Source organism: Oenanthe melanoleuca, chromosome 2 (genome assembly GCF_029582105.1).
Source record: "Oenanthe melanoleuca isolate GR-GAL-2019-014 chromosome 2, OMel1.0, whole genome shotgun sequence".
In the NCBI taxonomy this organism is placed as follows: Eukaryota; Metazoa; Chordata; class Aves; order Passeriformes; family Muscicapidae; genus Oenanthe; species Oenanthe melanoleuca.
Genome location: NC_079335.1, coordinates 132,839,179 through 132,857,216, shown reverse-complemented (window position 1 = coordinate 132,857,216; position 18,038 = coordinate 132,839,179). Strand labels below are relative to the sequence as shown.

The following is an 18,038-nucleotide window of genomic DNA, read 5'->3' as shown; positions in this document are numbered from 1 at the left end:
ACCTTACATATCTAAGTAAACTAGGCTTGTAAGTAAGTTTAACTTATAAGCTAAGTTAATGCTGTTAAGTATTATTTCTCTGCTAAATTGTTAAGATTATGTTTTAAGTTAAGAACTGTTAAGTTTGAGTACTGTTAATGTCTTAGGTTGTATCCTTTTTTATCCTTGCCCTTTCTATCCTTTGTCACACTCAACTAAACATACACACCTACGCACATACACACATATTTCTCAGTTCATTTCTGTTTTGATTGACTGTATTTTGTTGCTTTTTTTTTTTTTATTCACTGTGCCTTAACTGTCCTGTAAGTAGTGGAGTGAGCCTAACCAATGAACTCTGTTCGTTGCTGTTGCTTATTATTAAATCTGGCTTTTACTGATACTCTTGCCAGTGATTTTTCAAGCAATCTCAAACGCTTGTTTGTAACCAGCAGTGAAGAGAGCTGGGTGCTGGACCAACACAAGTGGTTACTGCACTCCCACTCCAAGCAGACACGAAGAATGTTTGAGGAATGTCTTGGGAAAGGAAGGAAGAAAAAACACTATTTTAGTTACAGGATAATTCCTATCCAAGATAGGTAAATGGAAAGGAAAATAACTGGCATTACATTTCTGTTTTACAATTAGTAAACTATGATCACTGCTAAATGAACAGGAGTCATTTCCCTGGGCCACATTCTAGGTGACCAGCAAGGATAAAGAAAGGGGTGAAGAAAAATGAAGGTACCATGAATAGACCAAGGTGGGATCAGGATGAGATTTATGAGAAGTAATATTGAATGTGGCTGTCAAAACTGAGGGATCAGAAAGATCTTTTTCTAAGGACATGAAGTCTCCATCTGACATGTCAGCATTCTAGGAAAAGCAGAACTTCTCTAGAGGGTTCTGCTATATTGTATGTAAAGCAAGTTACCCAGGTAGTGACACCTCTGCAAACATTCTGGCTCACAAAATGAAAACGACACGTATCAGTGTGGCAAGGATAGAGCCAGACAAGCAGACTTCCATGTTTGCACCAGCAACAGAAGAAGGTATTATCCTGACATGCACACCCATAATAAATCAACATATGCCAGGAGAGACTGGATTACCCTGACACAGAGATAACTTCTCTAATATCCTGTTGGCACAAAAACACTGTGGAGCAGAAGGGCAGTGGTTACATTACTTGTGTGTTTGCCAGAAAATATCCCTGACAGGGAAGTATAAAATTTGCTTCCAGTGAATGAAATGGGAAGGAATTTGAAAATTCATCCCCTCCACGGATAACAGAATAAATGCTCACATTATCCCCTGAGGTATCTTTGTTGTCTCTGTGTCAGGTACCAAAGATGTGTCTACATCCTGCCATATTTGGTCCACTGTTGTGCACGCCGACGAGATAATGTAGAAGACCTTATCGTTAGTTGCTAGGACTCCAGCCTTCAGACATTATACTATCAGTCATCTGGTGCAACTCATCCTGTGAAAGGGGAATGATACACAATACATCCCTTGTTGGCATGGAAGTTGTTATCATGGACTGTTAAGACCTCCTCTCAAATGCTGGCCCCACGTGAGATGTTGTTGAAAATGGCATATCCTGAGGAGGAGATACAAGGTGTGGTCCTGGGGTGGAGGGGAGAGCATGCTGTTTTCACCCAGGAGACACCCCGAAAGTGTGCTGCCTTCCTAACCCTCCCTCTCAGAAGCCATGCTCCACCTCCTTCTGCTACTCAGTGGCTTCTCCAGAATCCAGGGGTTGATATGTGTTAACTGCTAACATGACTAAATAAAATACATTTCCTCTGCAACTCTGAGTGTGTCATCAGTTTTTTGTGCATGGGCTTCCTTCTGAACCTGTAACAGTATCTCTGATCTCTAACAAATCAAAGTTCAGTTCATGTTCAGATCAGTATTTTCTGATATACACATTCAAAATAATATGGTAGTATTTAAAATAAAACCTACCAAAAAATTTCAAGCAGACATTGTCTGATCAAAGCAACAGTAAAAGAGAGGCACTGTAGTTTACTTTGTGGTTTTTCTCCATAAATAATATGCTTACAGTTCCTGAAGATCTCTGAGACCTGACTGACCATTTTATGAGGAAACTTACAACATTTATGCAAAGAAAAAGCAAACTACAAATATAATATACTCCCTAGTAATAACAACCAATCAAATCTTTTGCAGTTCTCATGCAAGCAAGTTGTACATCTTTCATGTAAAAAGGAAAGTGAAATGCTATAGACCCTTGATAAGGATATACAAGTACAAAAGTTGATTAGCTTATTTAGTAGACTGTTGTTCATGTTATATCATACTCTCATCTTCCAGGGTTCTATGCACTCTTCTTGGGAAACCTCATGATTATGAAATCGCTGTGGAGACAGGAATTTTTCTTGTAGTCAGCTTGGAAAGGAATATTCCCCAGAATTAAAGTAATAAAATCTGGCAGCTCACCTTGCCTTTCTGGTATCTTATGCTGATAAGCTGCAATTCTGTTCACCACGATAATGTTCATTTGAAACAGACAGTTTCTATCCACAGTATCACCCAGACAGTTAAAACACTTATGCACCTTCATTCTTCCCAAAAGCAAAAATGAAAAATCAAATTAACACAGTCTCATCATGCAGCAGAGGTGCCACTCATCCTGCCAGCTCCCAGCACGTGGCAATTTCACAGTGTCACTCTGCACTCACAGAGGAAAGGAAAAACAGCTTCTCAACACAAATAAACATCTGTTAGTTCTGGGTCCTGGTGCCAGAATAACTTCTGGAGTTTCTTTGGAATCTTATACTCTAGACAGACAAGCCACCTAGAGGAAATCAGGAATTCACCTCCCATTCTGCTGCCCCCATCACCCAGCCACCCCCATCATTCCTTTGTGGGCATTTTCCTGAAGGCCAAGGAAAATGTAATCCTTTATTGCACACTGGCTGGTGAAGGCACAGAGGGCACACATCTACCACTGGCAGCCCCCAGCTTGACAATTAAACTGCTCCCTTTGGACACAGGGCTTTGAAGCACTGCATTTCCTCTATCATCTGTGATCAAGCAACCTCAGGGCCACGGGCTGTCACTGCCTAGTACAGGTAACAAAGTCCTATTGTTTCAGCCAGGTATGCAAACAGGGCAGAAGCTAAGCAGCCCACAGAGTAGTCCTGCCTCACAGAAACGAAAGGACTTCTCTGTCTTTGTCAGGTGCTATGGTGGGCACTGTAAAGATCAGGTTAGAGAAATTTCCTTCATAAATGGCATAAGCATGCCTGATGCTGCATTATGATGGAAGAAATGGGATAGAAGTCTTCCTGGTCATAGCAATTTTTTTTCTATTCCAATGTGCCATGTATCTCACACAATTGTCAAAGAACTTTCCAATGGCAGCCTGGGTGCCTTAGGAAATGCCTGTTCTGTCTCTGTTCTGGCATTTCAAAAGTAAGGTAGAAATAGGCCACCTGAGAATTTCATAATGCATGTGTCCTTCTCCTGGGAAAAGACAAAGACCAACTGTCACAAATTGTATCAAGAAAAATTCCAGCAATATTACAGGCAAAAACTCTTTACTCCTTCAGGGAATTTCTATGAATTAATCTATTTGCCAATTTAAAATCTATTAAATACAGATTCTGGTATCAAGGGAGACAGTAAAAAACCCAACCAACCCTGTGGAAAAAACCCTGCTTCCCTTTAGACACCTCTTTCTCCTGCTACCCTTTTTGCTCCTCACCGCAGGCCATGCTCAGCCCCTTTACTGAGGGAGTGGCCCGCACAGGAGACTCAGGCCAGCACACACCAGGACACAGTTCCTCAGGGCTGCATGTCTCAGCTCCTGCTCCCTTGGCTCCAGCCCCTGCCCAGGTATCCTCTTCCCTCCTTCTGCTCCAGTGAGGACCTCTCCCTTCTTCTCTCTCCTCCTGGCCTTGTTTTTCCTTTTGGTGTTTACCACTCTCACTGGTTCATGTGGTCTTGAAGTGGACAATGTACCTGTGTTAGGTACATTCTGACACCACCTAGAGATGAGGCCACTGGGGATATTAGAAATTAATTTATTGCATTGCTGAACCCCACAAAACTTGCAAAGATGCAAGCAAAATTCGCTTAAATGTGAGGCACCAGTTATCCATCTCAGCTGTCTTCTAGGCATGTCAGATTATATATCAGCTTTCCTTCTCACCATTTCTTTAGCACTAGGAAATACAAAGAAATGTTCCTCTGTGAGCATTTATCTATGGGGCAATATGTCTAAACACCAATTCACTGGGATTTCACTTTGAAACTCCCAGCAAATGAAACACAAAAATCAGAAAAGCCTGTGCCTTCATCCAAAAAATACCAGAAAGCTGGCTGGCTGGAAGTCCTGTAGACCAGCTCCTAGCTCTTCCCCAAGAAACATTTCAGATTTTATCCTTTTAGAAATTAGTAGCAAGAACATGAATGGGCCAGGGAACAAGGACAAGAATCCACGCTGTGGGAGAAGACTGGCATATACTTCTTTCTCCAAGTCCATTCTGAATTGAGTGTTGGCGGAACAATCTTCCCACGCTGTAGGTGAGATTCCCAAGTCTCAGAGCTAACCCAAGGGCACCACCTCAGCCCAGTGCACTGGGTGTCCTGACTGGATAGCTCCTGCCACTAGGCCACTCTTGACTATTACCAGAGTTTGTCCCAAGCTCCTGAGGAGCCAGAAAGAAACTGGCTAGGACAAGTGGTTAAATTTTATTTTCTGCCTTGTGAGCTTAAAAAAGTCACTAACACTTCATGGTTGTGTTTTACAGCTGGACACCATCTTTTCATGTCTGTTACAATGTCAGTGATTCCTCCACAACATGGTATAATGCCAGGTTTTCCTAGAAATCTTCTTGGTGTCTGGCTATGGCTAGGTGTGTCTCTGTAATTTATTCCCAGGTACATGTCTATTCTTCTTACTAGTTATCTCTCTGTAAGAAAGGCTATGTTTTTCAGCTGGGTAACTAACACTAAGACTTAAATGTCTACATGACATCAAGTACCCCTTTTTCTGTTGACAAATTCCTCCTATGTAAACAGCTCTTACTTTAAGCTCTGACTTACTTTAGTGTCAAACCATTCAAAGAAATTGAGAACCGAACATGGGAGAAGCTATCACTGGATTAATGCTAATTAGCACTTAGATTTTGACAAGTTAGGAGCTACAGGAAATAGCTTCAAAGTGCCTGTCTCCCAGAGAGAAATTCAGAGCTGGCATACTTGTCTCATAGCACCTGTGCACAGAAAAGGGAATCACCAAGATCCAACCTGCCCTAGGTGCTGAATGCAGCAGAAGATATATAACTTTGCTCAGAGCCTGGCTGGCTATTTTGTACTCACAGGTGCCAAGCCTGCCTTCCCTAGACAGGAGAGAAGAAATACCTACAGCTTTTCTTTGTAAGTACTGGTAGGAGAAGAGATGAGAGAGTTACTTCTTTCAAAGGCAAGGAGAAGAAGTGCATGCCTGTTAAGCATTAGCAAAGTATTTGTACACCTGACTAGCACATCTGAGCTTAATGTTCTTCTCAGTCAGAAGCCACTCAAACCACTGTCACTTACCAGTCTCAAGAACACCAGGCTGTAGGGTAGGTTTTGGACTTGGAAAGATCCTTTCCATCACTACTACTGCATAAAGCGCTGGCACATCACACCAATGATATTCTTGTGACTTGCTCACTGGAATAGCTAACTCTTGTTCCAAAGTCTTTTATTTCTTCTGCTGTCACTCCCGTTTTGTAAACCTGTACACTGAAAGAGCAAACACGACAAGATGCACATCACCACTGTCTGTGCTTCGATTTCAGACAGAAGAATAATTTTTAGTGGTGAAGTAACAGCTGCAGCAGATTTGGAGAAAACAAGAAACAAAAGTCTAGGCTTTCTGACCACTGGCACCAAATAGGAGATGCTTTGCAGGCTCCCCTGGAACCATGGGCTGGCTGAAGCTATCCTGCAGGCACAGACTGGTGCATGCCCAGACACTGGGCATGCAGCACAGCACAGCCTCACTGCCATGTGATCTCCTTAACTCTTCGACAGGCAATGGTCTCCTGCTCAGGATCACTACACCTCACCTCTCACCTTTTAATTCTCCTTCTTACAACATGGAAGCTAGCTCTGTAACAGTGGATTTATTGATTCCATTACATATAATGAAAGTCCCTTCCCTTGGCTTGTTCTCTGCTCATATACCCAAGGATCACATTAAATCCTTTTTACTATAGGGAGTTCAAGGTATGAGATCCCAAGAGGTAGCCCCAAATTTACTTGAAATCCCTGGTGTCCACTAGATGTGAGCTTTCATCAAACACAGACTTCATGCCAGAGGCTCTTTCCTTCTGCTCTATCTAAATTCTTCTCTCATAATAGGCCCAGATCTCACCTGACTCCCCAGTAGGTTTGTTCAGCACGCTATACACAGGAAAAGTCCCCTTTGCGAGATAACGAAGCACACGGGTACCCGAAACCGGGGCGGGGCGCGGCGGAGCGCAGAGGGGGAAGCCTGATCAGCCCTCCTGCCCATCCCGGGCAGCTCGTGAGTCAAGGCGGGGGAGCGCCCCGGCCGCGCCCGCCTCTGAAAACCTGCGTTACCTTCCCGGCGCCGACGGGCAGAGGGAGGCTCTGAACTCATTTCCTCTCTCTCTGCTCTCCTCCGGCGCCGGCACAGACCGCTCCGCGGGTCCCAGTGGGTCGCGCCCGCGGCGAGGAGCCGCCGCCGCAGCCCGTGCTCGCCCATGGCGGGGCCGCGGGACCCCGCGGAGCGCTGCTCCTGCCGCAACACCGACTGCCTGGAGCGGCCGCTGCGCCGGCTCTTCCAAGGGCTGGCGAGCGGCGTGGCCGCCTGCCCCTGGCCCTTCGTGCTGGTGCCGCTGCTGCTGTCGGGCGGGCTGGGTGCCGGCTTCATCTTCCTGCCGCAGCTGCAGGCGAATGACATCGAGGGGCAGTTCACGCCGACGTGGGGCCCCGCCAAGGCCGAGCGCGACTTCGTGCGGCAGCACTTTCCCCCCAACGACTCGGAGCGCTTCTCCGCCCCGCGGCTGCCCACCGAGGGCGCCTACGCCGCCCTCATCGCCGTGGCGACCGACGGCACCTCGGTCCTGGAGCCGGCGGCGTGGGCAGAGGTGCTGCGGCTGAACGCGGCCGTGCACGACGCCGAGTACGAGCGGCTCTGCGCCCGCACCGCCGACGGCTGCGCCAGCCCCAACCCGCTGCTGCCGCGGCGGGGCGATGCGGGACCGCCCGCCCCGGGGAGCCTCCGCTTCCCCGTCAATGGCAGCGTCTTCCTGGGCACCGCGCTGGGCGGCGTGCAGACGGACGGCGGGCGGGTGCGCACGGCGCGGGCCCTGAAGCTGCTCTATTACCTGCGGGAGGACGGCCCCGAGGCGCAGGACAGCCGCCAGTGGCTGCGGAGCTTCCTGCGGAACATCTCCTCCAAGCTGGCGGAGTTGCGCCTCCGCTCCATCCAGGTAACGCAGGGACGGGTGCGGCCGAAACGTCCGGGCAGCGCCGTCGCGGAATGGAAAGGAAAAGAGACGGGGATGTGGGAGAAGGCGGGCGGGTTGCGAGGGCCAGGGCAATGCGCGGCTGCCAACGTGATGTTTGGCCTTGCCCGTGCGTGTGTGCAAAGAACAAGAAGAGGAAAAGTGCTTTATCGTTTCTTGTTGTTTAACGGCAGGTGACTTACTTTACCTCATTGTCCAGACAACAAGAGTTTGAAGGAAATACCAAGAGTGTGATCCCACTCTTCTCCATAACATATTTCCTGACAATCACCTTTGCAATCGTCTCTTGCCTAAGGTAAAATGTCTCTAAGCTATGGCTCAATGAGCAGTGATCTCTGCTCTTCTTTGCCTTCCTCACTTGGTTTCTGTTCTTGCCGAGTGAAGGTGTTCTTGAAGCTGCATTTAATAGTGATATTTAAGAATAGGCAAAATGTATTTCTTTGCTTTTTCTTGTCTGTCTATGAATATTTCCTAGCTGCTTAGATAGGGTTCATGGTGACTACGGCATAAATACCTGAACAAGTGTTCAGTGTAGACATGACCAACTCGAATGCTCACCTCCTAGAGAAATTAATCATGTCTAGTGCTTGTTGGAGTCAGTGAGTCAGGGGTCTTTCTGAATTCTTCAGAGAGAAATCAGAGTGCAGGGATTGAATTAAAGACTTTGGATGGATTGAAGTGTATTAAGCCACTCATGCATAAGGTAGAGGTGTTAGTTTAAGTTTTAGGATAAGTAAGTGAGTCAATAAGTTTTAGTATGAGCTCTAGTGCTTTTAGTAAGTGAAAGGTTTCAAATGCCATAGCAGAAGTGTGAGTTCTAGTAAAGGTTGAAAAACATACTAGTGTTTTCAGTGGAGGCTCCAGGAACGTAGTTTTAGACATAGTAGAGCTATAGTAAGAATATTGCTTACATTTTTCAGATAGAACAAGAGAGACCTATGAATAGTTTATACGTAACCTAGCGTGTTAGGAAACTAGAATTCTAATCGCTTAAGGAGTGGTGGACCAAGTTTTTCTTAGCTTTTTGAGAAGATAAGAGCATGCATTGGGAAGAGCTGGTGCTTTTTGCCACTGCCATTTGCTTTTGCTTTGCTTTGCTCTCTCACTGTCATCAGTCAACACCCAAGAAGATAGGAGCTGCCACAGCAACATCAGCTTCCCAGGACCCTGACAAGATCAGCTTCTACTTCTGTTTGGGACTTTATATCAAAACTTAGCATGGACTTTGATGTCTGTGATTGTGCCTTTTGAGACTGATGTGCTTCTGCAATAAATAACCTTTCAGCAACTATTAGCTGCTTATTTAAGAAGATAACCCGATGAAATTGGTGCCTAGAGCACCGGAGGTCCTAACCTCACAAATGCTGACACCTGGGATCTCTCATAGCATCATTCGTCACGTGTTCTTTTCAGGCAGGGTATGGCCTGTGACATATTTGTCACATAACTAAGATATTCTGTGAATTATTTTCAGACTGAGCTGTATAAGAAATAATATCTGGCTTGCAAGCTGTGGAGTGCTTTCTTCTGGCTTAGCTGTATTAAGCAGCTTTGGATTGCTACTCTTCTGTGGAGTGCCATTTGTGGTCACAGTAGCAAATGCACCATTCCTGATTCTGGGTAAGTAGAAAAAGTGAGTTGTATTCAGATACAAAGACCCGAGTGAAGTTAAAGCAATCTAATGGTGTCAGTCTTATGGTGTGAATGTCAGCTAATACAACATTTTCTCCTGAAGTGAGTGGAGGAGATACACAGAAGTGCAGCCCCCTCAGAGCACCTACAGGCAGGCAAGCCCCTCAGCTCAGCTCAGTGTGCCCACAGTGGCACTGGAGATGGGTTCTGGTGCAAGGGCAGCTTTTCCCAGAAGAGAAGATCTGATCTAGACCTATTGTTAGAGCAGGAAGACTGTAAATGAGAGAGTGGTAAGGCTAGCACTTCTGGCATTGTTCTAATGTCCCTGGAAATGGAGCCAGGATGATTAATCCTCTGCAATATAACATCTGTGTACTAACCGGTCTCATTCACCTACACAACTGAAGTGATGCACCATTTGTGCAAGCAGCTTCCCCCAAAAACCCACAGAAGTTGGTATCACTGCATCCTTGTTACACAGACTGCTTAACAGCCAATACTGAACTCTCCAGATACTGTTAGATAATGTTGCTGCAATTAGATAATGTTTCCAATTAGATAATGTTGCTGGAAACAAATTACTGCTTTTAAATCCTTACTGGTCTCCTATATGATAAATGCATCTGATGTTTTCTTGGGCTTGGTTTCATGCTGAGGAAAACACTTGGAGCTCCCAAGTTGACATCTTAAACTGTCCAATGCAAATGCTCCTTTGGGCAGGCATTGCTTCTTTCTTTCCTGCATAATTCCAGTGCATTTTTTATTTCCTTTTGTTTGCTCATCAATGGCTGCAGCCCTGACTATCCAAAAGACCCTTTTGTATCCCTGGGAAAGGGCTTAAGCCAATCTCTTCAGATCTTCAGAAATAACATGCAGACTTCTGTTTTCCTTGTGTTAAAGCAAACAAATTGTCAGTACATCAGAGGATTTGCTTTGAATGCTGCTTGCTTTCCAAAGCATCCAGGCTCACTGCATCCAGTAGTACCTTTTGACATGCTGCTTAATTCATCTTTGCATGTTTACTGGCAACTGGCTGTTCAGGTAGCAAGTAATGATTTTATCTCTTCTTCTTCTATGCTTGGCTAAATCTCACTCCACTATTCATGCAGCCTTAATTTCCCTTTTGTGTGATTAATTTTCAGTGACTAGTAGAGCCCTTGACAACATGGAAAAATACTGTGAGGTGATAATCTTGAGAATTAGCAGATGTTAGAGAAGCCCATAGGCACTTCATTTTTGAACTTCAGCTCACTTCCTCTGCCATTATAGCAAAAACCCAAGCCCAGGATCCAGTTTTCCTGGCAGGTTTTCCCAGGGACCTGGCAGGTAATATTTATGAGCGCATCAGTACAAATGTGAACAGAAATGAGTAATAAATTGTGAATAAGTGCTGGAAGAAAAACTGGAGTGAAGTGGAGGGAACATATCATAAAAAAATGTGAGTCACTGGAAAACTGGAATCACTCTTCTCCCATGTGATAGAAGCTGCTCTTCCTGCCTTCTGAAGGCAGAACAAGAAATTATTGGTCTAAGTTGCTACAGTGCTGAAGAAGAGATTCCAGAGATAATGGAGGATGCTTCCAGTGATGAGAACAGTTGAGCATCAGAATATGTGATCCTTTGAAATCTGTGTCATCTGCATCAGAGGACACATGGACATCAGCTACAAGACACTTGTCAGAGATGCAGTAGGTGTACTGAGTCCTTCAGTGGAGTAGGTGAGGGATCAACACCCCATCAGGTCACCAGGAAATGCTGAAAGATGATACATTCAGCTACACTCAAAGGATCTGTTTTCCAAACTCTCTTGTAACTTTCATCAGCGCTTGGGCAGTGTTAGTAGCCCAACTTCCTTTTTCAAAATTTTATGCAGAATGAAATGTGATTGATGTTGTAGTTTTGTTGGGTGTTGGTGGAAGCTGCCACTTGCAGTGCAACGTTAACAGTCTCTCCTCTTGCAGGGGTTGGTGTTGATGACATGTTCATCATGATTGCTTCCTGGGAACAAAGTTCAAGGAAAAAAGATAAATCCAATGTTAAATCTCTGCTGGCTGAGACTTATGCAGAGGCAGCGCTTTCTGTGACCATCACTACTCTGACAGATGTTTTGGCCTTCTTCATTGGCACCTGGACTGCTTTTCCATCCGTGAGGTCTTTTTGCCTCTACACAGGCACAGCCTTTGTCTTCTGCTATGTATATACCCTGACCTTCTTTGGGGCAGTTCTGGTATTAAATCACAAAAGGGAGCAAGGGAACCGACACTGGCTGACTTGTATGCGTGTGGATGTAGGTAAAGATCCGGCTGAGAACTCCTGCTTGTACAATGCTTGCTGTATCGGCAGCGGTTCTGGGCAGCCATCTGAGCCAGAAGGCGAGCATCCAATGAGCATATTCTTTAAAAAGTATTATGGCCCTTTTGTTACAAATAGATGGATCAAGCTGCTCATGCTGTTGCTGTATGGAGCGTATTTGGGTGGCAGCATTTACGGGTGTACTCAGATCAGGGAAGGCATTGATCTCCGAAATCTGGCAAATGATGACTCCTACGTTATTCCATACTATGATAATGATGAGAAATACTTCTCCACATATGGACCCAGGGTCATGGTTGTCATTACTGAGAGTGTAGATTACTGGAATGAGTCCGTGCGTCTTGGCATTGAGAGCTGTGCACAGAATTTAGAGAACATTTCCTATGTAGATAGGAACCTCTCAGAGTCATGGCTGAGAGTATACACAGAACTTGCCAAAGGAGGTTTGGTAAGTATAAACAGTAAAACTGACTTCTTAAGCAACTTAAATATACTGTTCTCGGATTTTCCCAGTTTTGAGTGGGACATAAACATGACTCAGGATGGAGTAGAAGCTTCACGTTTCTTTATCCAGACGGTGAACGTGACATCAGCCGTGGATGAGAAGAATCTCCTCAATCAGTTAAGAGAGTCAGCCAAGCAGTGCAGCATTCCACTGCAGGTGTATCACCCAGCCTTCATCTACTATGACCAGTACCTGGTAATAGTGCAGAACACGATTCAGAACATCGTCATTGCTGCCGGGGCGATGCTCGTTGTCTCCCTTCTGCTCATTCCCAACCCGCTGTGCTGCTTGTGGGTGACTTTTGCCATAGCCTCTGTTATAGTTGGCGTTGCTGGTTTCATGACATTCTGGAGCGTCAATCTCGATTCCATATCCATGATCAACCTGGTCATTTGCATTGGGTTTTCAGTAGATTTTTCTGCTCATATTTCCTATGCCTTTGTTACGAGTGGAGAGTCATCGGCCAATAAAAGGGCAACTGAAGCTCTGTCCCTGTTGGGTTATCCAGTACTACAGGGTGCAGTTTCTACGATACTAGGAGTAGTTGTCCTGGCTGCAGCAAATACCTACATCTTCAGGACATTCTTCAAGATCATGTTCCTTGTTATTTTGTTTGGGGCTCTTCATGGACTTGTTTTTATTCCAGTGTTTTTAACATTTTTTGGAAACTTTGGCAGTTCTCCCCAAAATAACTTGTCTAAAAATTTAGAGCATAGATTTAGAAATGATAAAGACTGTCCATGAATAATTTAAATATGAGATTTTATATATTTACTATGTGTAGGTTCAAATGCAGTAACTGTCACAGAATACAAGACATGAAAAACAGAAGAATAAATACATCAGATCAACAAAGGCTTCAGAGCAGCCAGACAAGAAAAATAACAACAAACCACACAGAATGGATATGCAATTTTTATCTTTGTGTATGTTCAACTACCACCTTAATGTTGTTGATTATCTTTTTTGTGTGAATTTTTTACTGAATGTATTAAAATTATTGCAAACACTGACCACTGCATCAGGTTAATGGACTTTGTTAAATGTTTGTCAGGACATGTTCATAGTAGGGAAGATTAACTCCCACTGGACTCTATTTCCTCCCTGTAACTCATCCTAACACTGAGGTGGAAGACAATTTTTCCCCAAGAGGCTCAAATCTGGATGTTTTACAGCAAAATTGTAAGAGGTCTGAACTGTCTCAGACTGCAATAACTCATAAGCCTTCAGGAGACAAAATGTGCTTAGGTTCCTAAAAGAGCATGAGAAACCATTGGGGAAGACTAAACCCAAGCTGACTGCCATTTTCTATTCAAAGCCTTTTCTTGGTGTCCTGTTTTCTAGCTAAGGTTGAACATCTGGTACCCTTAAGAAGTTTGTATGTAGCTCCTGTTGGCTGCAGTTTGCAAAGGGTTGTGCTGCAGGTTATTGAACTTGCATGGACCTCCTCAGTAACCACCCTGGGAGATGCTGCGCCATGGTATGACAGGGCAAGCATTCTTTAGGGAGAATCACAGCCTGATTTGGGACAAAGTGAAAAAGAAACCCAGGTTTTAAGCAGATCAGTCCTAAAACTGCAATCCCACAAATTCCATTGTGCTCAAGAGCGACAACCCATCCTGTGATGTGTCGATAGAGCAGAGGAGCTTTCACTGAGTAGTAGCTAAGAATATATGAGGCAATCTTCTAACCTAAGGGGACAAGGCAGTAGGTGAAAATCAATTCATAATTTGTAGCCAATATCATGAATGACCCAATATCATGGAAATAAAATAAATGATGGTAACCAGTGTTTAATTCTGGAAAAATTGTTGTCAAACTTATTAAATCATTCAGTCCAAATCTGCTGCTGTGGGAGTTTCTTCTGAGAAACTGAGCAAGTGTAACAAAGCCAGAGAGTGCCTCTGTTCCCTGTGGATATCTGTCCAGTTTCATGAGACCCAGTAAACAAGGCAAGATCCTTCTCTTGAGAGTCATAGAATAGTTTGAGTTGGAAGGGACTTGAGTTTGTGTTGGTTTGGCACGGCCTTGTTTTTTGGTAACAGAGGAGGGCCACAAAAGTGGCTTCTGTGAAAAGTTGCTGGAAGCTTCCACCATGTCTGACAGAGCTAATGTCTGATGCCTCTGAAGATGGACATGCTGCTAAGCCAAATTAGAGAGGTTGGTAATGCCTCTGTGATGACATGTTTAAGAAAAAGATCCAAGCAGTGCACACGCAGCTTTTTTCCAGGGGTGGCAAGGTGCCGCCACCAGGACCATCCCAGCAGCATGAGGCAATACGCTGCACCTGCCGCCATCTTGGCGTGGCCTGTGGTGAGTCATGCCTCCTTGGCCACCCCTAGCCAGCCGTGCTGGAGACAGAAGGGCAGGGGTGGTGGCCACAGCTTTTCCTTCCCAGCCCCACATGAAGAGAGGTGTTAAATAGTGCCAGTGTCGCGGCAGCCACCACTGCCCGCTCGGTGGAGGCAGGGCCACGTTGCTGGCAGCGAAAGCATGGTGAGTGACTCCCAGCAAGGAACCTAGATTGACCTCTCGGCACTGTGGAATCCTGCAGGAATCTTTTAATTGGTGGAACTTGTTGGCAGTGGTACTTACAGGCAGCAGCTTCTAGTCAGAGGAGAGGAGGAGGTAAGGATATGTGAGGGAAAATGACACAGTGGCACTAAGGTCAGTGGAAAAAGGGGAGGAGGAGCTCCAAACACTAGAGCCGAGATTCCTCTGCAGGCCGTGGTGAGGATCATGGTGAAACAAACTGTCCCCCTGCAGCCCATGAGGTCCATGGGGAATGCAGAAATCCACTTGCAACCCATGACAGAAGTGCTCATTCCAGAGCAGATGGATACTGGAGAAAGCTGTGATCCAGTCAGAGATCCAAATGGAGAGAGAGTGCCCCTGCTTCCAGAGATCGAGAGAGAGAACGCTTGCTTCTAAACTAGAGCAGCCTATCCTTAAAGGACTCCACCCCATGGACAAGTGACCCATGCCATAGCAATTTTGGGAGGACCAGTGGGAAGGACTCATTGCAGCAGTTTTGGCAGTACTGCTGCTCCTGAGGTTGGAGCCATGCTGGAGAAGTTCACAAAGAACTGTCTCCTGTGGGAGGGACCCACAGCATAGAAGAGGAAATGCTCCTCTCCCTGAGCAAACAGAAAAAGATCTCGGAGAAAACACCCATCTCCTGTCTTCCTGAGCTGTCACTGGGAAAGAGGGAGGTGCTGGGGGTGGGGGGGGAAGTGGTAAAAGTGTTTTAAAGGCTTGTTTTACTTCTCATAGCCCTCTTCTGACTCTGTTAATATAAATTCACTTTATACCTTTAAATTTTAACCTGTTTTGCCCTTAGAGTGTTTTCTCCAACTCCTCATCTCAACTTGCAATCCCTTTGTTATTTTTTTTTCCCTCTCCTCTGCCCAGCTGAGAGCAAGAGAAGTTGAACAAACAGCTTGCATGGATGCCTGGCATTTGGCCAGGGTCAAACATTTTATAGGTCCTCTAGTGCAACCCTCCTGCAGTAAGCAGGGGTGTCTTCTACATGATCAGGTTGCTCAGAATCCAGTCCAAACTGACCATAAATATTTCCAGCTCTCTGGGCAATCTGCTTCAGTGTTTTACCACCCTCATTGTAAAAAAATTTCCTTGTATTAAGTCGACTGCCTTTTAGTTCACTCATTACTGCTTGTCTTATATCAAAGGCCCTGCTAAAATGTTTGTTCCTGTCACTATTCCAGGTCCACTTTTGCCCAGAGCCATCTCTTTTCCAGACTGAACCACCTCATCTGTCTCGATCTGTCTTCAAAGGAAAGGTACTCCAGCAGTCTAATCATGTTTGTGGCCTCTTCCAGACTCACACCAGCAAGTTGAGGTTCCTCATATACTGGGGACCCCAGAGCTGGATGCAGTATTCCAGGCAAAGTGGTATCCTGACCCTCAGGCATGTCAACTGCACCACTCAGCTCAGTTTCATCTGCTCAATGCCTTTGTCTGTGCCTTAAATACCAGTGTTCCTAGTACAGACCTCTGTGGGATACCACGTGTCACCAGTATCCATTGGGACACTGAGACACTGACGATTACCCCTCACATGCAACCAATTGAACAGTTCCTCATCCACCCAGCAGTCTACCCATCACATCCATCTCTCTCTAATTCAGGGAAAAGAATGTTGTGGGGGACCATCTCAGGGATGACTAACATACCAATTTCCATGCCAAGTGTGTAATTTAGTATTAAAACTTCGTGATTTTTTGCAGACCCAAACAATTACACATCTTGTGTGTTCCCTTCCTCTTAAGGGTGGAACATCACAGCCTTGCTTGACTCTTTCCCAAGAAGTGTTGGCTTGGAAAGCAACTGTTAGTTGGCAACAGATAAACTGTTTCTTGATTCACTTCAGTGCCTGAACACAGGAATTAAAGCACCAAAAAGAGATACAGGAATTGTACCATGAACTTCTAGAGTAGCCTGGTAATTCTTACCAAAAGTAACCAGTAGTGCCATAGCACAGTAGCCCTACATCTCCAGGCAAGATCCAGCCTAGATCCCGTGCCAGATAACATATTGAAAGGTTATGAAGGGTTGCTCCAACCTTTATGAACTTCAAACACACTTTCTTACCAATTTTCATCTTACCAATAAAAACACCTGTTCTGGTGCCACTGACAGATTCTACAGGAACTCCTGCATCCTCCAGGGCTTTGTATGTGCATTCTATCAGTAATTTCTGTTGTGGATCCATGCGTTCTGCTTCCATATTATTAATCCCAAATAGGTGGTTGTCAAATGAATTAAATCTGAAATACACAGACCAGAATAGGATATGACATATGTATAAAATATGCATTTCCTTCTAGACTCACAGTAAACATTTTTTGCAACTTCATGGAAAGCAGAGCAGTAACTGGTGTTTAGGCCACAGTTCTCAGTTATAAAATTCAAAAGAAATATTTATGAGCCAAAGATGTTTCATGTCCCACCACAAAATATGTCATTTTATCAATAATTCTGCATTTCAGAGGTAAGAGCACACTCCTACCCATTCTTACGCTCATGGTTAATGCACTACTACCAACTGGATTCCTCAAACTATGAAATGTGCAGAATGAGACTCCCTCTGCTGTAATGTGATCATAGCCAACAAGTAACAAACAAATAATGATTTTTACATGATTTTTAGCCAATACATACCAATGCTTTACAATTTAAAACCAAAAGGTAGAGGATCAGCTCACGTGTTTTCAACAGATACCCATGTTTCTCTAATAACACATTCATAAGTACTCTCTGTGTGTGTGTGTGTGTGTGTTTGTGTGTGTTTGTCTTAAAAAGCATCTTCAAAATAGGCCCATGCTTACAAAAGACCAAGTCTGAGTTTAATCTGTATCTCAAGATCAGATTTATATGGCCTTCTATAATTTCTTGATTCCAGAGCAGGATTCAGTATCTAACATGGGACTAAGCACTAAATTAATTCTGGGTCCTATGGTTCAGCCCTGCCAGGTACAAATTTCAGGAGACAACGAGATTTCTTCTGTGCGTGTCAACTTCTCTTTTGAATGAAGCTCTCCAGCCTGAGGATCTAAGGTGAATCTGGAATTCCAATATAAGACTCTTAGGTTGACCCTACTGTAATTTGCTGTTCTTCACACTATCACAGTCCCTGAGCAGCAGTACCCATAGTCTAAGTAACTACAAAAATCAGTGGTGCAGCAAGGTAACAGACTCACTCATCAAGAAGAGCAGCTCGTGTTGTGCACATTTTTCCTGGCTTGTTATCACCTCCATCATACCACTCCTTGGCATCAAATCTCTCAGGGGGGATTTCTACGATGCAGTTTTTGCCTTCTTCCAGGACTTTCCAGAAACTGTCAATTCCATCTCCTGTCACACAAAGTTTATAAAACAGATTAAAGGATGCACTCCCCTCCCCATGCAGACTCAGAAATGCACAATCAGCTACAAGGACCTCCTGCATGGAAATCTAGGCTGCTTAAATAGACCTGCCACAGAAATAAGTGATCCTTCTTTGGTGAGAGGAAAATGAAAAAGCATGACTGATCCCCTCACTGCTTGTCTAAAACCAAAGGACTCCCACAAAA

General features: G+C 44.7%; 1 protein-coding gene across 1 annotated transcript; it reads left to right on the top strand.

The window, feature by feature from the left end:
- Window positions 1-6,646: 6,646 nt before the first annotated feature.
- On the top strand, window positions 6,647-12,690 carry LOC130248842 (patched domain-containing protein 3). Its single transcript, XM_056482865.1, has 4 exons — window positions 6,647-7,460; window positions 7,670-7,791; window positions 8,971-9,116; window positions 11,090-12,690. Exons 1-4 carry the CDS (start codon window positions 6,729-6,731, stop codon window positions 12,688-12,690), a joined length of 2,601 nt encoding a protein of 866 aa, XP_056338840.1. The 5' UTR covers window positions 6,647-6,728.
- The last annotated feature ends 5,348 nt before the right edge of the window (window positions 12,691-18,038 follow it).

Excerpts from the sequence above, each read along its gene's own strand:
- LOC130248842 (XM_056482865.1), top strand. The coding sequence starts at position 6,729 with ATGGCGGGGCCGCGGGACCCCGCGGAGCGCTGCTCCTGCCGCAACACC. Across the intron at positions 7,461-7,669 it reads TGCGCCTCCGCTCCATCCAG|GTGACTTACTTTACCTCATT; the intron begins GTAACGCAGGGA and ends GTTTAACGGCAG. Across the intron at positions 7,792-8,970 it reads GCAATCGTCTCTTGCCTAAG|ACTGAGCTGTATAAGAAATA; the intron begins GTAAAATGTCTC and ends AATTATTTTCAG.